A 23,406-nucleotide genomic window follows, 5' to 3' on the forward strand; every position below is an offset into this window, starting at 1 on the left:
GGGAGGGGCGGGGGCTGCAGGCCACGAGCGGAGAGGGCAGCAGATCCCGGACAGAGGCGATGGGCTGCTGGGGCTGAGAGCGTCCAGTGTGCGGGTGGGAGGGGGTGCATCCTGGTGCAGATTGTCCCTGGGCTAGAAGGTGACACACACCTGGCCTGGCCACCCCCTGCCAGGCACGCTTCTCTGACAGCGATGTGTTCCTGCTTCAGAAGCAGTTCCCCAAACTGGGCACTAGTGCTGTGAGCTGAGAAGAGGGAGGAGCTTAAGGGGGCCGTGCTGGCGGGCTGGACAAAGCTGGACAGCCCCAGCCGGCCGACAGCACTCCTTGGCCAGGCGATTGGGCAGTTCCCACCAGTCATTGCAGCTTGACTTAAGGGTGGGAAGCTGACAGGTCCTGTGAGCAGGAGTGTGGTGGGAGCTATTGGGGTACTTGGTCTTGGGGTGCAGTAGGTGGCCTGGTGCGCGTGCCATGTGTGGGAGAATCCCATGGCTGTGGACCTCCACGATGAGCCTGCCAGAGGTTAGTTTCTTGGAGAAGTTAGCAAGGAGAGCGGTCTGATGGGATTGCTTTTGGTGGCCAGCCACAGCAGGGACAGGACAGCCTGTGAGTGGTGTGGCCTGGGCCGGCGAGGACCAGCCTGCTGCTTTGTCCTGCATGGTGACTGTTCCTCCTCATTTCACACTTTATTCCCTGGGGCTTAGTGATTGGTCCATCCATTAGGGCATGTTTTGCTGGAGTTTTGGTCCAGGGATTTGGCCGCTTCCTGGAGGGTATTGCTTGGTTTTCCCAGTCCTTGGTGAGATTCAGAATCTCAGAGGCTTTTGGATGTGGACTCTGCTGGGGGCATGTCTCCAGGCACAGCTGGCCCCATCTGGTCTGGCATGCTGGGATGGAAGCAGCTCCTTATCCAGGGCCTGGGGTTGCACTCCAAGTTAACAGATACTATCTGGACCCACCCGTCTCTGACCTTGCACTCCAAGTTAACAGATACTATATCTGGACCCACCCATCTCTGACCCTCAGCCTGGGCCGGCCAGGGCCCAGGGACAGCTGTGCCTTCCTCACCAAGTGGGCTCAACCTCTTGGGTGGGTGGGTTGGGGAGAGCTGGTTTTGTCAGATTTTTGTGCAGGTGAGGGCTAGCCGTCCTTGGGGACCAGGAGAAGCGCTCACATGGACAGGTCCGTGGCAGTGGATCCAAGCCCCTTTCTCTGGTTTCTGAGATGCCCTGGGGCACTGACTCCTGGACTAGTCCCAAGGCTGCGTCTGTCCTGGGGCATAGAGGGTGCACATGCGTGTGCAAACACACTGGGGCATAGTGGGTGCACACACGGGCACCATGCACACACCGGGGCATAGAGGGTGCACGCACGCGCGCGCGCACACACACACACTGGGCCATAGAGTGTGTGCTGGTGCACACACACGCACACACACACTGGGGCATAGGAGGTGCGCACACACTGTGGGGTAGAGGTTGCATACGGACGTGCACAAGAGCGTGCACACACTGGGGATAGAGGATATGCCAGCGCACCCCCCCCACCACCTCTCCTCCTTTGATTAGGAGTCATTGGCTGTGCTTGTGCTGAGCGCAGGCCTTCTGCAGAGGGTGAAATCTGTCGAGGAGGCAGTTTTCCGCGCGCTCAGCGTGCCACACTCGGCACTTTCTGTGCGATCTCTTCAGGAAGTCCTTGTGCTGAGCGGTGGGGGAGGGTGGGGAAAACCGGTGCCAAGGCCACCTGGGGCCACGGGTTGTTCTCTGCACCTGACCGCTCGAGGCTGGAGACCCTTTTCAGCCCCCAGCCCATCCTTGTAAACCTGAAAGGATTGAAGGAGGGGGTGACCGTGGCCTCTTCCACTGTCACATTTAGGTAGGCGCTTAGGGCCTCTTTGGGATGTGGACAGGTGCCCCCACTTCTGCCTCTCAGGTAGTCAGAAAGCCAGGGGCCACTGTGTTTTGAGTTATGTCTGCTGGACCCCTACTGACTGTGTAGCCCTGTGGTGGCCGCAGGACTTGAGGGCAGGGTGGGAGGGTGGCTTGCTGTCTTGGTTTCTGAGCCCTGCGGCTGATGACCTGGACTGAGACCTGAGTGGTCAGTGAGCCTGTGGGGAGGGACCCCACTGCTGCCTTGCATACCCGGGTGGTTTCTCTGCAGGCCCTTGTGAAATGCCCTCCAGGGTGGGGCATGGCAGGGGCATGGATGGTGCAACAGTGGGGCTGCCACAAGGTTGCCCCATCAGCGGAAGGGGACAGAGTGGGGACAGTGGCCTCAGGCCAGGTACCACCTCAAGGGGAGCTCCTAAGAGGGGTCAGACCAGTGCGGTTACCTTGCCCCCGAGTCTGCAAAGTTAGCTGGATGGCTTTGTCAGGTGGGAACAAAGCCTGGTCCTCCATCCTGGGAGTGGGGGCTTTGGACTAGTGTTGACCGCAGGTAGGGCGCTGGCCTAGGTGGCAGGGTCTGCCTGTGGCTTTCACCTGCTGCTGCCGCCCAGCTGCCTGCTCCGCGGGTCCCCTGGGGCAGCTGGCTGGCGGGAGGGGGAGTGCCCAGCGTCAGGAGGGCGGGAGCTGGAGGTGCTGAGTCAGCGTGACTCTGGGGCAGCCTCTATGGGGCTCCAGCTGGGTTATTTTTAAAGCTGGTGGCTTCCTTCTGAGCTCCCTGCCCCTTCTGCCTCTGACTCCTGCCCAGCCCTCAGCTGCACTGCCTAGCAGATCCTCTTGGCCCCCTACCTGGGTCCCAGAGAGCAGGGTGCCCACCTGACAGTCTCCTGAGGGGCTGCCCCTGAGGTCAGGTATGGGGGAATGGGCAGGTGAGCCAAGGCAGGTGGGGTGGGGGGGGATGCGGGGAGGGCTGCTTGGGGGTCTGGGGCCCTGACCTCTGCCCCTTGTCTTGCAGAGAGAGTCTGCTTGCCGTGCCCCCGGGTTATGACGACCCCTAACAAAGGAAGCAAGGCCTTGAAGGTGAGTTTGGGACCGGGAGTGGGTGGGGCGCGGCGGGAGAGGCCTCCCTGACCGCACTGTCCCCCAGGTGAAGCGGGAGCCGGGGGAGAATGGCACCAGCCTGACAGACGAGGAGCTGGTGAGCATGTCTGTGCGCGAGCTGAACCAGCACCTGCGCGGCCTCTCCAAGGAGGAGATTGTCCAGCTGAAGCAGCGGCGACGCACGCTCAAGAACCGCGGCTACGCAGCCAGCTGCCGCGTGAAGCGCGTGACGCAGAAGGAGGAGCTGGAGAAGCAGAAGGCCGAGCTGCAGCAGGAGGTGGAGAAGCTGGCCTCCGAGAACGCCAGCATGAAGCTCGAGCTCGACGCGCTGCGCTCCAAGTACGAGGCCCTGCAGAACTTCGCCAGGACCGTGGCCCGCAGCCCCGTGGCGCCGGCCCGGGGGCCCCTCACCGCTGGCCTGGGGCCCCTTGTCCCAGGGAAGGTGGCCGCCACCAGTGTCATCACGATAGTGAAGTCCAAGACGGACGCCCGCTCGTAGGGACATGAGCACCGGGAGCGTTAGGGATGCAGCGAGCTCAGAGGCCCTGTCCCCCTGCCTCCGTCTCTTCCTCCTTTCCACCTCTCCCTGCCCCACAAAGCACAGCCTCCTCTGAGCGCCGGGCTGAGCCCCCTTGATGTCGTCATGTTCTTGTGTGTCTTGTACGTTGGGATTGGTCAGTTCGGCGGTAATGTGGGGTTGCCCATACCCACTTGAGCCAAGCCACATGGGCTCAGAATAGGGTCCTGTGGGATAGATGAGGGAGTGCCAGGGATAACAGGGGTGTCCCTGCCTGCTTTTCACTGCTCGAGGGGTCTCGCATCCTTGCTGGGACCCCTCGGGCAGCTGGCCTGGAGGAGTGGGTGTTCCCTCTGTGGAGGTGGCGTGGTGGGGCTGCAGGCCCGGGCCTCTGGCATTGCACTGAACACGACCAACTTGGCTGGTTGTGCACGTCTGTGAAGGTGTGTCCACGTGTCCTCCCCATGGGTCCTGTGCCACTGTTTACATGACCTCTTTGTGTGGTTAATAGCCCTTAAGAGAGAGAATAAGTTCCTTTTACAAAGTTATTAAATTATATGTTTAAGAGCTAAAAAAGAAGAAGAAAGAGCTGCAGAGTATTTATAAAGCTGTCTTTTTTTAAAAAAACAAACAAACAAAAAACCACAAAAAAGCAGGCCGTCTAACCCTATCTGTGGAAAAGGGAAGAGATAGTGATAGAAACTTTGTAGTTTGAAGGGGGAAAAAGGAAAAAAGTACAAAAAAAAGGGGCACCCTTTCTTGTAAACTTACAGACAACTCTTTGTGGCTGTTGGAGTTTAGTTTTTATATACACAGAGTTATCAGACGTTATTTATAAAACTTAGTTTAAAAAAAGACAAAAAACAAACAAAAAAAGAGCCAAACCGAGAAGCCCTCCCAGGCGCGTGTGTCCCCCCCCTCTTTTGCAATTGTACCGAAAGTGACTTAGCCTCTGCTTCCGTCCCCTGCCGGTGCCGTGGTGATGTTGTGCCTGGTGAGGTCTTGTGTGGCCGTAAGTAATGTGCTGGTGCTTCTGGTGACCTTTGACCTGTGGTGTCACTTCTCGTGTCCGCTGCCCTGTGTCCGTTTTTGGGAATTGGTTGTGTTCTTGCTCCCGCTGGCTTGCCAGGCCACCCTCACCCCTGCCTGCGGATCCTCGGCTTCCGGGGGGGGGTGTGTGTGTGTGTCTCTCTCGGACTTGGGGGCCTGGCTCTCTTCCTCATTTCCTCCATTAGCAGTGCGAGCCCAGCCCCTGCGCTTGGCTCCTAGATTACCTGTGGCCTCTGCCTGCAGCTGCTGGGCCCAGAAATGCTTTTTGGCTGAGAGGTGCTTCCCTGGGACCTGGGCTCCTTCTTCCAAATCCTTTCCTCGCCCCAAGGACCTGGGGCTGTCTCAACCTTCTCTCTTCCTGGGACATGGCCATGCTTGGCTTTGACCCTGCTTCGGTCTCCCTCTGGGGTCTGTGTCTTCCAGGAACTGGTGCCTGGCTTTGGGGAAGGATTTAATCCCGGGCGGGTTCTCCTCTTGTGCCGGCCTAGGCAAGGTGAGCAGCTGCCCCTTAGCCTTGGCTCGGGAGGACCCTGGTCTCTGGAGTTGCAGACCGGGGTTTCTGAAGCCCACTGAGCACAGTGTGGAGGGCTGCTTGCATTCTTGGCAGCGTGGATGGCCAGAGAGTGGTTGGGTGCCGTCTGTGTGTGTGGATGCCCTGGGCACTCTGCTCACATGTCCCAGCACCACTCCCCTCTGGCCATGAGTTCCTCCGTCTCACGGTTGTCCCTAGTGTGGGTGGCTATCACCAATACCTGGTCACACCTCCACCGGGATGAGCAGAGGCGGAAGTGGGCCAGTCAAGAAGGGCAGCTGGTGCAGCCCCTCCGTTCAGCCTGTGGAAGAGGTTGATCTCATGAGAAGGCCTTGCTTCCTTCAGTCAGGGTTTGGACTTGGGCCACTGATCCCCAGTCTGGGAGAGCTTTGCTCTCTCGACAGGCAGCCCCAAGGGGCTGCTGCAACCCTCTCCCTTGGTCTTTTGGCACCTGTATTTGTGGTTTTCTGCTCCTTGTTGAATCGTGAGGGTGTGTGTTTCCTTCCCTTCTCTCTTGACTCTTTGACACAGCGAGTGAAGACCAGGGTGGAGGCCAGGTCTCCCACACTTGCCTGCTAGGTAAACCAGTGTGGGTAGACGTCTTCCTGTGACCCTGACCTTGCCTAGCTTTCCCTTGTCCCAACCTGTACCCTCAGGTTTCAGAGATCGGCCACCGAGGTCAGGAATCAACTCTTCCTGAAGATCTGGCCTGGGGACCCCCCTGTCCCCAGCTTCTGCTGTTGGTGGCTCGATGTGGCTCGGGGGTACCAGCCCTCCCAGAGCTTTTCTGACCAGCCTGTGCACACGTGTTGGCAGCATCCTCTTGTGCCTGGCCCAGCTGAGATGGCTGTAGCCTGCTCCAGGTCAGGCCATGTCTTGTCCCTGCTGCCTGTGACACGGCCACCTGGCTGCAGCTCTGTCCACAGGTAATGTGCTGAGCCGCAGCCTGTGGCCCTGCTTCCGCTCTCTGAGCCTGTGAGTTCTTTTTCAAGACTGCGGTTTGGTGGAAGGAACCAACACATTAACGAGTCTTTGTCCCCCGCCCCCCCCCCTCCCCAGCCGCCGAGTAATTCCTTTTGGCGCTTTTCGCCCTTCCTGCTGGCTGTCAGTGGTTTGGGGTTTGGGAGCAGGTGGGGAGAATGACTTGCAGAGGCGCGGGTTGTGTGTGTGTGTGCGCGCGCTTGTGTGTGTGCCAGTCCCAGGTGTGTGTACCACCTGTGGACCCCTGGAGCAGCAGCTTCCAACACTGAATGCCCCACAGGTCTACGCCAGGTCAACTGTGACATCTTCCAGTTCCAAATGACCCCCGTTGGGTTTATTCCTCAGCCTTTCCCGCCCTCCGTCCATGCCTCACTCTGCTGAGCCCTAATCGCCTTTAACCAAACGGGAGTGAGCACGGAATTCTCCTGGCAACCTAGAGCAACAGGACAAGGGCTTCCGGCGTCCGGCCACGCCGCCCTCGCGGCTCCGTGGTCAGACCCTGCCCGGGGCCGCGATCCCCCAGGGCGGGCGGGCGGGCAGGGCCACTGGGCAGTGGTCGGACTCCGGCCTCCCCACCCTGCGCAGTATTTATTGCTAAATTATTGTCCGGGAGGGGCGGCGCTGGGCCGGGCCCCCCCGGTATTTATTGCTGTACATAGTGTATGTTTGTGATATATAAGGTTTTCTTTATTTTGTATATGATCAATAAACACCTTTTAAAGAGACTGGCAAGTGCTTCTTGGCGGCGGGGCCGGAAGGGGCGGGGCCTGGCGGGGCGGGCCGCGCACATGCGCCCTGCGCGGGCGGAAGCGGAAGTGCGGGTGCCGGGCGACGATGGCAGCCGGCGGGCTGAGCCGCTCGGAGCGGAAGGCAGCGGAGCGGGTGCGCAGGCTGCGGGAGGAACAGCAGCGGGAGCACCTCCGCCAGGTAGGCCGCCGCTCGGGTCCCGTGCAGGCCGGGCCCTGCGCGCCGCTCACCGCCTGTCCGCCCGCCCGCAGGTGTCCCGCATCCTGAGAAAGGCGGCGGCCGAGCGCAGCGCGGAGGAGGGCCGGCTGCTGGCCGAGAGCGAGGACCTGGTCACGGAGCTGCAGGGCCGGAGCCGCCGACGGGAGGGCCTGAAGCGGCGCCAGGAGGAGGCGAGTCCCGCGGGGCGGCCGGAGCGGCGGGAGGGGGCTGCCTGGTCCTGCCCGGGTGACAGCGCCCGGGGACCCAGCTGGAGGGAAGAGGACCCCCGCGGGTGCTCGGCGGCCCTCACTCCCGGCGTGGCGGACGGCACCGCTGGCCCAGCTGTCATCCGCCGGACGTGGGAGGCCGCGCGAAGCTTGGGGTCGTGACAACCTCGGCCTCTTCGCAGGTGTGCGATGACCCCGACGAGCTGCGGAGGAAGGTCCGGGAGCTGGCCAGCGCTGTCAGGAACGCCAAATACCTGGTCATCTACACGGGGGCAGGGATCAGCACGGTACGGGGCGTGACTGGCCACCGATGCCCTGCGGTGGCCCCGGAGAAACCGAGGTGGCCGGTGCTGTGGGTCATTAGCTGGCAGCCCATGGGGTGGCTGAGGGATCCCCCTTTGTGGGTGAGGCACCCCAGCACAGAATTCAGCACCAGAAGCTGGGTCAAGACCCAGTCGTGAGAAAGCTGGGTTTCAAAAGGCGCTGCTTGAGAGAAGCAGAAACGCACAGCACTCAAGGATGCGTGATGGCCGTGTTCTGTCCGCTTACAGACACGGGGAGAGGAGGAGAACTGGGGCGCAAGGCTCCGTGGCTTAGAGCTTGCCGGCTGATTGAGAGTTAAGGGATCAGGGCACTGAAGTAGGCAGAGCTGGGCTGAGATTTCCAGATGAGGAGGGAAACACCAAGTCAGATCAGACCTCATTCAGCGGTGCGAATAGATACCCTGGTGACAGTGGTTTACGAGCTGGCTACTCACAGGAAGGTTAACAGTTCAAACTCATCAGCATCTCCCCAAGAGAAGGGTGAGGCAGCCACTTGGAATAAGCTTTGCAACCCCAGGAGCCTTAGAGAGGGGTACACTAAGAACTGACTTGGCAGCGATGGGGGCCGAGGGTCATCTCCATGCAAAGATGGACGCCTGTGGGTAACGAGGACAAGGCTAGTAAGTGCCTACACGTGCAGATGCAGGTCTCTTGTTCTGTCGTGTTGGACTGAGGAGACTCAATTGGACTGGCTTCTGGAGGAAGTGGCCCCTTGACAGGCCTGTAGGAGGGACGTGGAGGTCCTTGCTGCTGTGATGTGAGCACCTTGGTCCCAGGTGGTCTGTCGTGCCCCCCACAGACCTGAGTGAAGTCCAGCCATGTGTCTGTTGTTGTTGTGTCCTGTGGAGTCAGCTGTGACTCACGGCAACCCTGTGTACAGTAGCTCTGAACCCTGCTCTGTCTTGAGCAGGTTGCACCAGTTCTGACACACCTGCTTTGATTACCCCAGTCACTGTGTCGATCCATCTCATCTGGAGTCTTCCTCTCCTGTGCTGTCCCTCCACCCCATCCAAGCATGATGTCCTCCACAGACTAGTCCCTCCTGGCTACATGCCCATAGTATGTGAGACCGAGACTTGAATCCGGTCATATGACTAGAAGAGGGGGGAAAAATCTAGTCACATGGCTAGAAAGACAGTAATTGTGGGCATTGGAAGAACTGTCCTTGACTTAGCAGCCACGTGTGCTGAGAAGCACATCTCAGTCGGAGAGCCAGACCTATGGGACCCAGCATCTTTCTGGCCTTTTCTCTCCAGGGGCTGGTGCCCCCTTGGAAGCTCGGGAAAGGAAGTAGCACCTTATCTGCTGTAGAGTAAGGTGAGGTAGATGTTGTTATGTGCTGTCGAGTAGCAACCCTAAACCCTGCTCTGTCCTGTGCCAATCGCACTGTCTCTGACACACCCATCCCGATTACCCCGTCACTGAATCCATCCACCTCGTAGAGGGTCTTCCCCTCCTGCGCTGTCCCTCCACCCTCCCAAGCATGATGTCCTTCTCCAAGGACCCGTCCCTCCTGGCAACATGTCCAAAGTATGTCAGACGAAGCCCCAGAATCCTCGCCTCCAAGGAACAGCCAAGGATTCATCTCCAGGATGAATCTGTTTGGTGGATAGAGAGCTATTTCTTAGACCTCCACTTGCTGCCTGGGTCTTGAACACTGGGCCCTGACCAGACTCCCTGCCATGAAGCCCTAGATACTTGGAGGTACTTCTCTAGCAGTAATAAGCAGTGTGTTGTGGGAACGTATAATCTAGGAAGGCGGCGTGTAGGGACAGCAGCCACCTCTTTCAGGTGAGGGGGACCTCTGAGGGAGGGAGCCCACCTCACGGTCTGTAGTAAGCTGGCAGTTGGGGTCAGCCTGGAGCAGAGCAGTTCCTCCTGCCAGTTCTGAGAACCAGCTCTGTCCTGACAGTGCTTCCCTCTGATTAGCCTGGTCTCTCAACATGCAGGCGGCTTCCATACCAGACTACCGCGGCCCCAATGGCGTCTGGACGCTGCTGCAGAAGGGAAGAAGCGTTAGGTGAGCGGCTGTCCACCTTCCACTGGGAAGAGGAGGGCAGGTTTTGGTCTGAGTCCTCAGTGCCCTCACCTGCTCTCCTTCATACCTGGCAGTGTCACTGACCTGAGTGAAGCTGACCCCACCCTCACCCACATGAGCATCGCCCGCCTGCACGAGCAGAAGCTGGTGAGCTGACCCCATGGGCCCCATAATCAGTCACGAGCAGCTGTCAGTGGGCGGGAGGCTGGCATCATCTAGGGACACAGTGTTCGGCGGCGGGGGGCAGTGTCCTGAGTCCCTTTCCAGCTGAGACGCAGGATCCCACCCAAGGGAAGGTGGGTTCTAGAGTACACCTCCTGACCACACATTGGTCTCTCCTGTAGGTGCAGCACGTGGTGTCTCAGAACTGCGATGGGCTCCACCTGCGGAGTGGGCTGCCTCGCACGGCCATCTCTGAGCTGCATGGGAATATGCACATCGAGGTGGGCACCGGGAACAGGGCGCCTGCTCACAGCCTCTTCTCCAAACCTCCCCATCTCGGCCTCACAGTATGCTCTGGGCCTCCCTTAGGTCTGTACGTCCTGCACTCCAAACCGGGAGTATGTGCGGGTGTTCGATGTGACGGAGCGCACGGCGCTGCATCGGCACCAGACAGGCCGGGCCTGCCACAAGTGTGGGGCCCCGCTTCGCGACACCATCGTGCACTTTGGGGAACGCGGCACCTTGGGGCAGCCACTCAACTGGGAGGCGGCCACTGCAGCTGCCAGCAAAGCAGACACCATCCTATGCCTGGGGTCCAGCTTAAAGGTCAGCACCTGCATCACTGGGTGGCAGAGGCGCCTTCCCTCCCACAGCATCCGGCCCCTGGGGACGCCCAGCCACAGCCTCCCTCTGTGTGTGTGTGTTCCTGGTTGCTAAGGTCTGTGTCTCTGCAGGTCCTGAAGAAGTACCCTCGTCTCTGGTGCATGACCAAGCCCCCCAGCCGGCGGCCCAAGCTCTACATTGTGAACCTGCAGGTGAGGTGGACCCCGGGCAGGCAGCCCACCTTTAGACTCGGACTTTGGGCAGAAGAAGCAGCGGGTCGGTCCAGTGGGAGCCTGGGGAGTGCTGGGTGAGAAGGACCCAGGCCTCCACGAGGGGGCAGGCACTGGCTTACACTATTTCCCGGCCTCAGTGGACACCCAAGGACGACTGGGCCACGCTGAAGCTGCATGGAAAGTGTGATGATGTCATGCAGCTCCTCATGGGCGAGCTGGGCCTGGAGATCCCCTCCTACAGCCGGTGAGTGGTCACCCTGAGGCCCACGCCCTCGTGTGCACCTGTGGGGCGCTCCGCCCCCCTGCAGTGTCTGGTGGGAGGCTCGGAGGGCAGCAGTGGCCCAGAGCATCGGAGTGGGGCCTGGTGGTCCCCGCGGGCGCGTGAACCCAGCTGAAATGCGCAATTGTAATGATGTGGATACAAACTGTGTGCTGAGTCAAAAGTTTACACTTTCTCTCTCTGTGAATTTTCAGGGTCTTTAGGGGAAATCAATAACTTCTTTTAATCAAAGGGTTCAAGAAATTAAGGATCCCTTCACCTTCTGGGCCTGGCAATCCTTGTATGTTATGTTTGTGGTGTTCTGTGCCGTGGGCCTATTGTGTACTGTACTTCTTTTGTTTTGTACATTAACTTAGCTCATTTTCTTTATCAGTGCGTATCTGTATCTTGCGTTTATGACTGTGATTCTACATCTCAAATCAGACACATGTATGATTTCTTCACAACGTGCTCTGTAGGCCGTGCCTCCCTGCCCCTCCCTGTCAGCTCCTGCACCGCCTGCATCTGGGAAGGGGGACCGTGAAGGGGAACTGGGGTGGCTCGGGCCTGACCTCCGGTGGGGCACGTGGTCACCTCAGCGCACGCGGCGGCCTTGGCGGCACTGCTCTGTAGCTACTGTTGACCTCCGCCTGGCCAAGATGAGGGCGGGGAGGTGGGGGGCAGGTGGTGGCCTAGAGCCAGGTGTGAGCACACCTGAGGCCCCTTTTCCTTCCCACTAGGTGGGAGGACCCCATCTTCTCCCTGGCTACCCCGCTGCGTGCTGGCGAAGAGGACAGCCACAGCCAGAAGCTGCTCTGCCAGAGCCCAGGAGAGGGACAGGCCGCAGAGCACGGTGCCCCGCCCAGCCCAGTCCCCACTCGCGGGGGCTGGTTTGGCAGGGGCTGCACCAAGCGGACCAAGAGGCGGAGGGTCACGTAACCGTGGCTGGGTGGAGAACACAGCTGGCACTTTGCGGACGCTCCGGAGTGAGGGTCGCTGAGGATCTGTGCGCACCCACCTCTGGGAAGCTGCATCTCTTGGCTCCTTGCACTGCTGTGGGTGTCCCCACCCTGGGGGCCCTCCCATCCCCTGGCCAAGGTCCCAGAAGAGAGGGTGCGTCACACGTGGCTGTGATCCCTCGGTCACCAGGTCATTCTCAGGAACCAGCCCTCTCCACCAGTCTTTCTCCTGAATGTTGATTAGCGCCGTTTGTCCGGTGGCGGAGGTGGACCCCGCTTCAGCAGCTCTTTTTATGATGATTAAACAGCTCTGCACTGTTCCCGCTGTCCGAGTGACTGCCACGCCGTGGAGGGGGTGGGAGGGACCCCAAAGCACACAGGCCTGCCCCGGCTACTAGAGCAGACCCTGACCTTGTGGAGCCAGGACCCCTGTCCCAGGAGGCGGGATGCCCTCAGGCTCGGCCCCCGCCCTAACAGGCGGTAGACAAGTTTGGAGGGGCGGGGCCCTGCGTGGGTGGGCGGGGCCCTGCATGGGCGGGCGGGTCTTCAGAGCCAGCGGCGTTCTCCATTGGCCGAGCACAAAGGGGGTGTGACGAGTGTGTGAAGCGCACGCCTATGGGGAGCCGGGGCGGGGTTCGGGCCGGAGAAGCACTCCATTGGCCGAGGGTGCACGGGGCGGGGGCGGGGCCTCGGGCGGGGGGCGGGGTCCGAGCTGACAATGCTCACCATTGGCTGAGCGCTACAGGGTGAGGCCCGCGTGACAGCGGCTGCGCGTGCGCGGGTCCGGGAAGCTGCCGGGAGACTCAGTCACTGGTACGATCCAGGCTGCGCCGGCGACTAACGATGATCCGGAACGGCCATGGAGCGGCGGGCACCGCGGAGCAGGTCGGCGAAGAGACGCGGCGCGCCGTGCGGGTGTGGTGCGATGGCTGGTGAGCACGGCGGGAATGGCCGGTCGGCCCGGTGCTCTCTGACCGAGCTCCGTCCTGTGGCGAACCTCTCCTTCGGGAGAGAGCGGCCAGTGCCCGGGCGGTGCTGCGCCCGGGCTGGCCAAAGAAGGGTCGTTGGCGGGGAACGTGTGTCACGCGCCCGGTGTCCGCGGCAGGGTGCTGGGTTTGGGGGCGTTGGCGCCAGCCGGCAGGACCCACCTGGAGCCCTGCTCTGCGTGGGCCCCAATCGCCGAGGTCAGCGCGGGGCATGGGCACAGGGACAGCAGGACCCACCTGAGTCCAAGTCCTGCTCTGAGCCCCTAGGATCCCCACGACCCCTGGGCAAGCGGCCCCGGCTATCCGAGGCCTCATACCTATCGGTCAGAAATGCCCGAGGGGGAGGACCTGGACCTTTGCCCTTGAGGATTAGGCAGTAACATTCCAGGCAGCACCTCCCCCACTGGTGGGGCCGAAAGCCTGAGTTCTTGGCCTGACTGATCCAGCTGAGGACGAGGAAGTGGCCACTGGAGACCCAGTGAGAGCGCTGTGGCTGCAGGGTCTGCGCCAGCCTCCAGGCTGCCTTTAGTGTGGGAGCCCCTTACCCAGCGCTGGCTGGACACAGCCCAGTGTCCTGCACCCACCCAACAGGGCTAGCTGCTGCTTTGTACCGGGGAGATGATGTGGGTGACAGGAAAGTCCGGGTAACTCACAGTTGCTGGTAGTTTGCCACCTGCGCCACTTTCCTGTACCGCTCTCGAGGGGAGCAAAGGCAGAAACCCTCACCTTGCTGGAAGCCCAGGTGTCAGAGGAAAGAGCTCCCGAGTGGGCGAGGGACCTGGCTCTGGGGCAGTGGACTCTGACCCCAGCCTTGTCCTTGACCCCAGCCTTGTCCTTGACCCCAGGCCACACCCAGCCCAACCCTGCTGGTTCACACAGGGCCAGCCAGGTTACCTGAGCTGTCCCATCAATGGGACTACAGTGAGTGAGGGAGTGGGTGCAGTGGCACTGTGTCTAGGACTGACAGGGTAATCCTGGTCACCACTCACCTTGTTCTTACCTGAAAGAGGGTCCCGCTTAAGCTCACCACTCCAGGTGACTTCAGGCAACTGCCAAACGTCCTTCCACCTGATGGGTGTTCAGAGGTATCAGGTGCCTCGGGTGGCAGAGTCCGCAGGTAGCCAGAGTCAGTGTGAGGATGCGGCGTGTTCACCAACGGCCAGGGAGTAAACCCTTCCTCCCTAGGGGTCTGACTAGCCAGCCTTGGGCTTTTCTCTTCAGCGGTGGTTCAGGGCACACCATGCAGCCCTTGTCCCTGAGCTAGTGTTGATTTACCTAGTAGTCCATCTTAACCCCCACACTTAGTGTTTGCTGAAAGGAGAGTCTCAACAATCTAGGGTCTGTCCCCCATACCCAGCTGGAGGGGACAGAGGTGACAGCACAGACCCAGCCCCCACTGTGGGGCTAGGCTTGAATGTCTGGAGAGGCCACGCGAAGCTGAGTGGTTCCCGTCTTCACAGCTACGACATGGTGCACTATGGCCACTCGAACCAGCTGCGCCAGGCACGAGCCATGGGCGACTACCTGATTGTGGGTGTGCATACAGACGGTGAGTCGAGACCCCAGGCACCAACCCCAACCTGGCGGGGGGCCGGCTGAGTGGGAAAGAGAATCCACAGGGGGAGGCGGGCCAGCATATGGTTACATCTGCCCTTACCGTGTCTCTACTCAGAGGAGATCTCCAAGCACAAGGGTCCCCCCGTGTTCACCCAGGAGGAGAGGTACAAGATGGTGCAGGCCATCAAGTGGGTAGACGAGGTGGTGGCTGCAGCACCATACGTTACCACGCTGGAGACACTGGACAAGTACAACTGTGACTTCTGTGTCCATGGCAGTGAGTGTGGCTGTACCATGGGACCATAGCACTCAGGGGCACAGGAGCATGGGGTAATGGGGCACCTCAGCTGTGGGGGGCACCTCCGCTGTCAGGTCCCCTTGAGGGGTCAGGGAGAGCGCTGAGTTTTCCCCAAATCTGAGCTCTCCTTAAGCAGGGAACTAGGATGGGGTATCATGGGCCTACAACACTGTCCCCTTGGGCTGAGGACCATGCTCTGGTGTCCACAGATGACATCACATTGACTGTGGATGGCCGGGACACCTATGAGGAGGTGAAGCAGGCCGGCAGATACAGGTGAGACTGCTTCCAGGGCTCTCAGTCGTCCCTTCACTGGTCACTGACTCACAGAATTCTGGACCGGGGGAGGAGATGCTGGTTTTAGATGCAGCCGTGGTGACTCTCACCAGAAGTGTATCCTGTCCCCGTGATGTGGGGCGTCCCTGCCTCTGTCACCAGGCTGGAAGAGCACAGTGCAGTAGAGCACTCTGGGAGTGTGGATTGTTCTAGATGGACAGGACGGCATCACCCCACGTGTAACTGTCCAGCAGGGGATCTTGACTGAAGCAGCTCAGGAAAGGAACCTTTGATCTAATCTAAGAGCTGAAAGACCAGTGTGGCCGCTGTTCAGCTTTGCGTGGACTGGGCAGCCTGGAGGCCACCTCAGAAACAATATAGCCAGCAGGACAGGGTGGGATGTTGCCGTGGTGGACAAGGACAGCAGACCTGGGGCCTGAGCTGCTGTCGGCTAGCACAGAAGCCCAGGACCAGAGTCTGTGGAGCTCCCAGTCTGAGAACTTATCACCTTGTCCCCCAGAGAGTGCAAGCGCACCCAGGGAGTATCGACCACTGACCTTGTCGGCCGGATGCTGCTGGTGACCAAGGCACACCACAGCAGCCAGGTGAGCCCTGGGGCCCAGGGCCACGTCTCGGGAGGGCACATCTGTGGCCCGCAGGGCTCACTCACTGCCTGTCCCCCTCAGGAGATGTTCTCTGATTACCGCAAGTATGCCGACAGCTTCGGTAAGGTGAGTGGTTCCCGCTCTGTGTGGGCTTAGCTGCAGGCCCCCCTCCTTGTCCGAGGCTGGAAGAGGGTCAAGCCCCTTGCTGCACTTGCTCTCAGGTGCTGACTGCCAGCTGGCCATGGGGGGGGACTCTGGGAGGAGGGCAGTTCAGCGGCCCTGGCCCAGAGGAGTCTGACCAAGTGGCCTGGCCTTTCCCCCTCTGTAGCCCCGACACCAGCCGGGGAGACACCAGATGGTGGTCTCAGGGTGCCAGGTTCCTGAGGCTTCTTTCTGTTGGCCTCTGGCCCCTGCCTTCTGCTCCTAGGACAGTCACTGGCCTGAGGCCTTGGTGCTGGCCCCAGGACATCCCGCCTGCTGTGGTGTGGCCCAGCACTGCAGCCTGCCTGCCTGGCCTGTCTGCCCTGCCTACAGAGTACCTCCTGGCCTTCTCTTCCTACCCTGTGCCTCTCGGGACAGAAGGGCCCCCAGGCTGGGGGCCGGGCAAGGGACACTGGGCATCTGTTGCTCACTAGCGCCTCTCCACTTGCAGTGTCCAGGCAGCCGGAACCCGTGGACAGGTGTGTCCCAGTTTCTGCAGACATCCCAGAAGATCATCCAGTTTGCTTCTGGGAAGGAGCCTCAGCCGGGGGAGACGGTCATCTATGTGGCTGGTGCCTTCGACCTCTTCCGTATCCTTTTGGCGTCTCTGGGTTGGGGTGTCTGGCAGGTGGGGCTGGGTGCGGGCGGGGCGTCCTTCCTGCGTCTTGCAGTGGCTCTGGTGGTCTCTTACTGTCTGCTCCTTGACTCTGACCCAGACATTGGGCATGTGGACTTCCTGCAGAAGGTGCACCAGCTGGCCGAGCGGCCCTACATCATAGCTGGCCTTCACTTTGACCAGGTCCTTGCCCAGTGCTTGCTTGGGACGCTGCTATAGGAACTAGGATGGAGTTGTCAGAGGCCTGGTGCAGGGCTGGGCTGACTGGGGCCCACTTCAGGGGTGTGGGATGGACTCCCTCCCAGTACACCCTGGGCAGCGCCCCACAGACGGACAGGGAGAACGGCAGAGACAGGGTGGGGAGGGAGCTCGGCCTCTGACTGCTGGGTGACAGCTGACCTGCACTCCTCTCTACTCCACAGGAGGTCAACCACTACAAAGGGAAGAACTACCCCATTATGAACCTGCACGAGCGGACCCTGAGTGTACTGGCCTGCCGGGTGAGTAGCCCGCAGGTGTTGTGCCCAAGGGGCAAGAGGGCTGGCGGGCATCCAGGCATCACTCCTCCACCAGAGCTGACCAGTCTCAGACTTGAGTGCGTGGCTGGCAGGCTTGTCCACATACAGGTCCTAGGTCTGGTGTCACCATGTCTTGGTGTCTCCCCCCATCCTTGAGCTCTGACTGCTGGGCTGGGCTAACGGGCTATGTCTGTCCCCCCAGTATGTGTCAGAGGTGGTGATTGGAGCCCCCTACGCGGTCACGGCTGAGCTCCTGGACCACTTCAAGGTGAGGGTGCGGTGGACAGGGAGGGCCTGGGCTGAGGTAGGCTACCCCCTGGGATTCCCTAAACCCGGCTGCCTCCCAGGTGGACCTGGTATGTCACGGGAAGACAGAAATTGTGCCAGGCAAGGATGGCGCTGATCCGTACCAGGTAGGTGCTGCTGAGAACTTGTCTCTCAGGGAACCCTGGTGAGCCCGGGTGGGCGGGTGACGACCCAGTGAGCCACCTGTCCATCCTCCTGGCCCCAGGAGCCCAAGCGGAGAGGCATTTTCTGCCAGGTGGACAGTGGCAGCGACCTCACCACCGACCTCATCGTCCAGAGGATCATCAAGAACAGGTGAGGCCACCACAGGCACAGCCGTGGGCTTGAGGGGCGCTAGGGCTGCAGCTGGGGCTCAGCCCACCTGTCCCTGCAGGCTCGAGTATGAAGCCCGGAACCAGAAGAAGGAGGCCAAGGAGCTGGCCTTCCTGGAGGCCGCGCGGAAGCAGGAGGCACGGCAGGTGGAGAGTGACTGCGACCTCTGATCTGGGCCGTCCAGCGGCAGCCCTGGCCCTCACTCGGTTTGCTCGAGGTGGCCTAGCGCCCATACACGGCCCTAGGGCGTCGAGGTGCCTTCCCAGGTGCTGAGCTGCACACACAGGCTGTGGGGTCACAGCCAGAGCCAGGTGTCTGAGACCAGAGGTCCGAGGGTCCATCTCAGCTCCAATCTTGGGGGCCCTAGCAGCCCACTCTGCCCACCTCACCAGGCAGAGACAGCAGGGGTGCAGCCAGCAGAACCTCCGGAGGCACCTGACCTCCTCCTGGGCTCTACCCTCCTGCCTTCGGTCCAGCTGGTGCCGTGCTCCTCCAGGAGTCACCCCCTTCCCTGCCACCCAGCTGCTCCCCTCAGACCTTCCTGCCTTCATCTGGCCTGGATTTGCTTCCACCAATATCTATGGGGACTGAATAAACCCAGGGGAGGCTCCATGTGCGCTCTTGGCCCTGCAATGGGACTAGCCTGGGAGTAAGGTGGGGGCTGGGCAGCCCTTGGTCCTGGAGCTGTTCCGCGGGGTCCCTCTCCAGGGGAGCAGGGCAAGCACCCCATTTTACATGAGCCTTATGGGACTCTTCTGAGCTGGCCCCATGGAGCAGCCCATGTCATATGGCTTGGCTCTCACTGTATGGGGGCTGATGGGTCAGGTGGTTGTGTTCAAGACCACAGGTGGTTTCCTGACATCAGTGGGGACCTGCTCCCTGTCTGGGAGTGCTCAATCTCAAAAAAGGGTGCTCTCTTCCCTAGGTTAAGATACCTGAAGCACAGGTAGTAGGGGCGGCAGGGTGTTTGATGAGAGGCAGGTGTCCTAGGCTGGGAGAGAATGGGTTGCTTTCCTGCCTAGAGCCCCTCACCAACCCACCAGGGACTGGGAGGAGAGGGCCAGCAGTCCACCTCCCAACAGACCCAAGGCCTAGCTTGTCAAGTGCCCCACGCTCTGGGACCAAGGCTCGGGTCCCCAAAATTAGGCTTCCGGCTACTCTTCCTTTAGGACCTGGTGGTGTTCCCTGGGGATCTGCCTGGCTCCAACTGGGACTTGGGAGACGGGAGGGACAAGGAAGAATGCACTGACCCTGGAGGTGGAGCTCCCCAGTGTCTGGATCATGCAGGAACTGTGCAGGTTTCCTCCTCAGCTCTCTCTGCCCGCAGGACCTGAAGTGGTGCCTGGATGCTACAGGGCCAGCTGGGTCAGCCTGGGCCACCACCCGCTTCTTGCCTGCCTGCCCTCTGCAGCTGCTCTATGTCCAACTCCCATGTGGGTCTTGTGTCTCAGGACTGATGTCTTAGTGGGCCTCAGTGCAAGGGTTTGAGTTGAGATCTGGAGACCCCTGGAGATAAAAGATAGGGAGGTACTGGAGGCATGGGGAGCAGCCTGAAGACCAGGTGAAGCAGAATCACCTGCTTTGTAGGGTGCAGCTCGCTGGGCATGCCCTTGACTGCGTGGGGAGACGTGACCTTATCCCTGCCCAAAACAACCCCACACTGAGGCTGTTTCCAGCTTTATTGGGAAAGCAGACCTGGGAACTTTGGAGCAGGATCAGGGTGGGGACAGGAGGGGACTGGGTAAGGTCAGCATGGGGACTCAGGCACGCTGGCAGTCTGAGGTGCGCAGTGACAGGACGACGTCCGCTTTGCACTGGAAGGTGCTGTCGGGGAGTCGCGCGCAGCCCTGCAGGCTCGGAGTCACATGCCGGACGCACAGGGCCTGGGGTGGCAGCAGGCTGGCTGAGCACTGGTCCCTTCTCCCGAGCCACCGCCCTGCCCACCCCCTCACCCCTGACCCCCATCTCGTCCCCGGCACCTCACCAGGCCCTGCAGGCTGGGACGAATACCAGGGGATTCAAACCCTCTGGGCAGCTGGGCACGTCGCATGAACGGGGACCTGCGGAAGCCAGACAGTAGCCCTGCTGCGCGGCCCACAGAGTAGTAGCTGAGCCCGGCCGCCGGCTTGTACCACGCGTGCCCGTGTGATGCCAGCAGCAGGGCCAGGGCCAGGGCGGCCACCAGGATCTCGGACCGGGCCATGACGATGCAGGTGGCGGCAGCGGCTGTGCCGCCAGATCTTATATCCTGGAGGGGCCGCAGGTGCAGTCGGGGGCGGCAGAACCCACAGGGCAGCTGAGGCAGCCGCACAGGCGAGGTACAGAGACGCCCTCGGGGCTCACAATCTCCAGGAAGCTCCTGTCAACCTCTCAAGCTGGGGCTGGGTTGGAGGGGTTCCCAAGGCCAGCTTCTCTCTGCTCCCAGCTGAAGGAGGTGGCCTTGGGGAGCCCTTTGTGGTACATACAGGAGAGAAAGGTCCTATCACCAGCTGGCCAAACCCTCTGGCCTCTGGCCTTGCCCTTCCACCCAGCCATGCACTTAGAGCCCTCGCCCACTGAAGCCTGGGCCCCGTCTCTGTGGAAACTCAGTTCAAGCCCCTATGGGCACATTATTGGATAAAAGTTGGCACAAAAAAGCGTCCTTTCCAGCCAGCACTGCTCAGGGGGGGGTGACCCTGCACAGGCTCAGGACCAGAATGTCCACGTGGAGTGGCCCAGGAAAGCCTACCCCAGGAGGGTCAAAGAGGGGAAGTGCAGTGTGCACAGGTCCTGGGGGACGAGGTACCGGCTGTGCCCCTGAGGGCGGTGCAGGAGAGTGGACAGTGTCCCCATATGAGGTTCCTGGGAAAGTAAGGGTGCTGGTGTACAGACCAGGACCTCTGTGAGGCCTCAGACTTGGGAGTCCCAGAGTCTGGGCGTCAAGAGACACTGAAGGACTAAAACTCACTACCTAATCCTGCCAGCTTCCTTCCCCCGTTAGGTTACCAGCCACCCAGAGTGCAGCAAGTCCCTCTAGGCCTGGCAAGGGTGGTCCTTCCCAAAAGCAGCTCCCAGTCAGGGGCACAGAGGGATGTGTGCAAGCTTGGGCCCCATCAGCCCCCTCCCATCAGGGGACCACCCGTCCCTGACAGCCCACATCAGATCTGTCACAGTCTGTCTGCAGTGGCACTTGGGAAGATGCCTTGGTGATGGGCCCGCCTTGTAGACACCGCTAGGGACTGTGCGCTCTCTGCAGAGTCAACGTGGCAGGCCCCCGGCACTGGCAGAAATGTTTATTCATGAGAGATTTAATATCTGGACTCCTTGGGCACCAGAGACTTTAATTAGTATCACTTAGTGAATAAAAGTGTCAACATGTCACAGGAAAAACAACTGCTGTCCTGGTTTCAACCCAGCACAGCTAGAAGGGAGCTGTCCCCACCAAGGCTCTGGGTCCCAGTGCAGACACAGGGATTCTCAGACCAGCTGGGGATGGAGATGGACAGCGAGTCCAGACTGGGCTGGGGGATGAATTCCTCGGGTTGGGATAGGAGGCCAATGAGTCTAGGGCGAGCTGGGTGATTACCTTGGGGAGTGGGCAGTTGGACAGTGAATCCAGACGGAGGGCAGCGGGGAGTGGCCCTTGGAGAGTGAGGCTGAGAATTAGTCTCCCAGTGGTGGTAGTGGAGCATGGAGTGGACAGTTGAGTCCAGGCTGATGAGGGGGGAATGGACCTCCCCCAGGATGGAGCAGGAGTGAGCCCCCCAAGGTGGAGGCAGAGAGTGAGGCTGACAGTCCAGGTCCTGACCGGGAGTCCAGGCTGAGCCCCGTGGGGGAAGGAGGGAGCTCACTCCTTGAATTTCCACTCCTGCCGGCACATGGGACAGTGCTGCTGCACCTGCTGCGCGTTCAGCCACTTCAGAATGCAGTGCATGTGGAAGCAGTGCGAGCACTGGCCCCACACCAGCGGACAGTCGTCGCCCGGAACCTTGCCTGTGGGGTGGAAAGGGGACGAGTGTGGGGGAGGCTCCACCCACCCACCCCTCCTTACTTTGTTGCTGCTGTTGAGAACATAAGGAGGCCTGGTGGCATGCCAGGCTGACATGCTGCTAACTGCCCCCCTATCTCCAGAGGTTCGAACCCATGCACAGCTCTGCAGGGGAGACAGACTATCTGTCCCCTCTCACTGGGACTGACAGCCTTGGAAATCCAATCATCGGCTCTGAGGAGGGGATGGATTTTAAATTGCTGATTAAAGACCATTCAAGGAGTGCGGAGGGTGCTCTCCATGCTGGACGCTGTGACCCCAGGATGTCGCCCTCTCTGCTGTCACAGCTTAACAGCCTGCTATCACCCTTCAAACTCAACTCCCTGAGAAAAGGGGGGCTATGGTGCTCCAGGGTTAAAATTCTTGCCTTCCATGTGGATACCCCTCTACAGAGCTCCCACTGTTGTGTCTGTGGAGCCGTGCTGTCAGGATGCCAAAGTTTCCAGCAGAAACCCCAGAGAAGAAAGCCTGGCATTCCAGTCCCAAAAGGACGCATGACGGTGATCAGATAAGGGAACTGTGGCAGTGCAGCCAGCAGGAAATGCTCTGCTGACCCAAAGACAGTGCCTGTCTGGGGCTTCAAATCCACCAAAGGGGTCACAGGAGAAAGACAAGCCGGAGTTGGCTCTGACTGGACAGCAGCGAGGGAACGAACGACGTAGTGTCCGAGCAGGGGTGCGCTGCTGAGCGCCGAGGGAGGCAAGGATGGCTTCATCTTATCTATCCCGACCGGCAGTAGATTGCCCCTCCTCCAGCGGAGCACCTGGTGGATTTGAACCGTGCGCCTTCAGGATTGCAGCACAGCTTCTTGCCACAAGGCCACCAGAGCTCCCTAAGAATGGCTTCATCTTGTGACATGAGCTGTACATTGTTGACACTGCTGGCTCACTCCTGGGCATGTCCTGCGCTTCTCTGCGGGGTTTCTACTCCAGGGTCTCCCTGGAGCAGTTTAGTGTGGCCCTTATGGCCTGGGCCACTGTGCACATGCAGTTAAGTGCCCTCTCTATCAACGACAGAGCTGAACCCTGGCCTATCCCATCCTCACAAACTCGGATACACTCAGGCCCAGTGCTGCAGTCACCATGCCAACACACCTGGCTGACGGTCTTCCTCTTTTTCACGGATCCTCCACCTTTCAGGAGGCAAAATGCCCAAAGTGAGAGACAAAGCTTCATCATCTTTGCTTCCAAGGAGCAAACCCTCTGGTTGCTGGAATCCATCAGGTGCTCCGAAGGAGAAAGATGGGCAATCTCTCCTGTGTGGTTTACTGTCTCTGACAAACGCCAGAGGGTCAGCTATGAGCCGGTTCTGACTTCGACAGCACAACCCACAGCTGATCCTTGCGTGGATGTTTAGAGGCAGTTGGTTAATCACACAGGAGTTCTGGTGGACTTGAACCATGTGTCTTCAGGATTACAGTGTCACTAGGACACCAGAGCTCCCTTGATAGTATGTCACAACAATTTATACTGGGTTGTATGGTTTCAAAATGACCACTTTCAGACACCTGATTAAATTCACTGGAAGCAAATAAAAAAGGTGAAGCTGAAGCAGACCTGTGAAAGTCTTGTTATTAAACATCTTTGCTATACAGGTGACAGAAATGATTAACAAGTGTTATCTGGGCAAGATCCAAGATGGCAGCAGAGGCAGAGATAGCGTGGTGAGCTGCGGGAGCAGCGAACCACTTAAAGCAGGGCCATTATGGCCTTCCACAGATTTTGGCTTGTTGATAATTGAACACTTAAACAGTTGATGACTGGCCCTCAGTGAAGATCAAGGCTCAATAACAGGAATTCAAGGATTGGCTCCCCCCCCCCCACAAGCCCACGCTGCCGCACAGCCGCTGCAGCTCCATGAGGCTTCCACAGCCAGAACCAATGGATTCCCTCA

General features: G+C 60.0%; 5 protein-coding genes across 5 annotated transcripts in view; 3 read left to right on the forward strand and 2 right to left on the reverse strand.

Annotated features, from left to right (window-relative positions):
• Positions 1-2,925: 2,925 nt before the first annotated feature.
• Positions 2,926-3,481, forward strand: MAFG (v-maf avian musculoaponeurotic fibrosarcoma oncogene homolog G). Its single transcript, XM_006886139.1, has 2 exons — positions 2,926-2,961; positions 3,029-3,481. The coding sequence occupies exons 1-2, from the start codon at positions 2,926-2,928 to the stop codon at positions 3,479-3,481; spliced, it is 489 nt and encodes a 162-aa protein (XP_006886201.1).
• Positions 3,482-6,870: 3,389 nt separating this feature from the next.
• On the forward strand, positions 6,871-11,791 carry SIRT7 (sirtuin 7). Its single transcript, XM_006886140.1, has 10 exons — positions 6,871-6,989; positions 7,061-7,198; positions 7,417-7,521; positions 9,507-9,577; positions 9,670-9,742; positions 9,940-10,038; positions 10,127-10,363; positions 10,492-10,572; positions 10,731-10,837; positions 11,593-11,791. Exons 1-10 carry the CDS (start codon positions 6,897-6,899, stop codon positions 11,789-11,791), a joined length of 1,203 nt encoding a protein of 400 aa, XP_006886202.1. The 5' UTR covers positions 6,871-6,896.
• Positions 11,792-12,654: 863 nt separating this feature from the next.
• On the forward strand, positions 12,655-17,656 carry PCYT2 (phosphate cytidylyltransferase 2, ethanolamine). The gene is made up of 13 exons (XM_006886314.1): positions 12,655-12,743; positions 14,258-14,346; positions 14,470-14,631; positions 14,862-14,928; positions 15,449-15,533; positions 15,615-15,659; positions 16,186-16,324; positions 16,451-16,533; positions 16,773-16,850; positions 17,071-17,136; positions 17,216-17,281; positions 17,380-17,468; positions 17,548-17,656. Exons 1-13 carry the CDS (start codon positions 12,655-12,657, stop codon positions 17,654-17,656), a joined length of 1,167 nt encoding a protein of 388 aa, XP_006886376.1.
• Positions 17,657-19,246: 1,590 nt separating this feature from the next.
• NPB (neuropeptide B) lies at positions 19,247-19,689 on the reverse strand. Its single transcript, XM_006886315.1, has 2 exons — positions 19,471-19,689; positions 19,247-19,369 (listed from the first exon to the last, which is right to left on the reverse strand). Exons 1-2 carry the CDS (start codon positions 19,687-19,689, stop codon positions 19,247-19,249), a joined length of 342 nt encoding a protein of 113 aa, XP_006886377.1.
• Positions 19,690-21,312: 1,623 nt separating this feature from the next.
• ANAPC11 (anaphase promoting complex subunit 11) overlaps positions 21,313-23,406 on the reverse strand; it is a 16,258-nt gene continuing 14,164 nt past the window's right edge. Inside the window, exon 2 of the mRNA XM_006886141.1 lies at positions 21,313-21,458. Coding sequence (XP_006886203.1) covers positions 21,313-21,458 — 146 coding nt within the window. The remainder of the gene's footprint in view (positions 21,459-23,406) is intronic.

Source organism: Elephantulus edwardii, unplaced genomic scaffold, assembly GCF_000299155.1.
Source record: "Elephantulus edwardii isolate Elephantulus edwardi_28Jun2011 unplaced genomic scaffold, EleEdw1.0 scaffold00048, whole genome shotgun sequence".
Lineage (NCBI taxonomy): Eukaryota > Metazoa > Chordata > Mammalia > Macroscelidea > Macroscelididae > Elephantulus > Elephantulus edwardii.

Excerpts from the sequence above, each read along its gene's own strand:
- PCYT2 (XM_006886314.1), top strand. The coding sequence starts at position 12,655 with ATGATCCGGAACGGCCATGGAGCGGCGGGCACCGCGGAGCAGGTCGGC. Across the intron at positions 15,534-15,614 it reads AGGCACACCACAGCAGCCAG|GAGATGTTCTCTGATTACCG; the intron begins GTGAGCCCTGGG and ends TGTCCCCCTCAG. Across the intron at positions 17,469-17,547 it reads CAGAGGATCATCAAGAACAG|GCTCGAGTATGAAGCCCGGA; the intron begins GTGAGGCCACCA and ends CTGTCCCTGCAG.
- SIRT7 (XM_006886140.1), top strand. The coding sequence starts at position 6,897 with ATGGCAGCCGGCGGGCTGAGCCGCTCGGAGCGGAAGGCAGCGGAGCGG. Across the intron at positions 9,578-9,669 it reads CAGAAGGGAAGAAGCGTTAG|TGTCACTGACCTGAGTGAAG; the intron begins GTGAGCGGCTGT and ends CATACCTGGCAG. Across the intron at positions 9,743-9,939 it reads GCCTGCACGAGCAGAAGCTG|GTGCAGCACGTGGTGTCTCA; the intron begins GTGAGCTGACCC and ends TCTCTCCTGTAG.
- NPB (XM_006886315.1), bottom strand. The coding sequence starts at position 19,689 with ATGGCCCGGTCCGAGATCCTGGTGGCCGCCCTGGCCCTGGCCCTGCTG. Across the intron at positions 19,370-19,470 it reads GTCCCAGCCTGCAGGGCCTG|GCCCTGTGCGTCCGGCATGT; the intron begins GTGAGGTGCCGG and ends CTGCCACCCCAG.
- MAFG (XM_006886139.1), top strand. The coding sequence starts at position 2,926 with ATGACGACCCCTAACAAAGGAAGCAAGGCCTTGAAG. Across the intron at positions 2,962-3,028 it reads AAGGAAGCAAGGCCTTGAAG|GTGAAGCGGGAGCCGGGGGA; the intron begins GTGAGTTTGGGA and ends ACTGTCCCCCAG.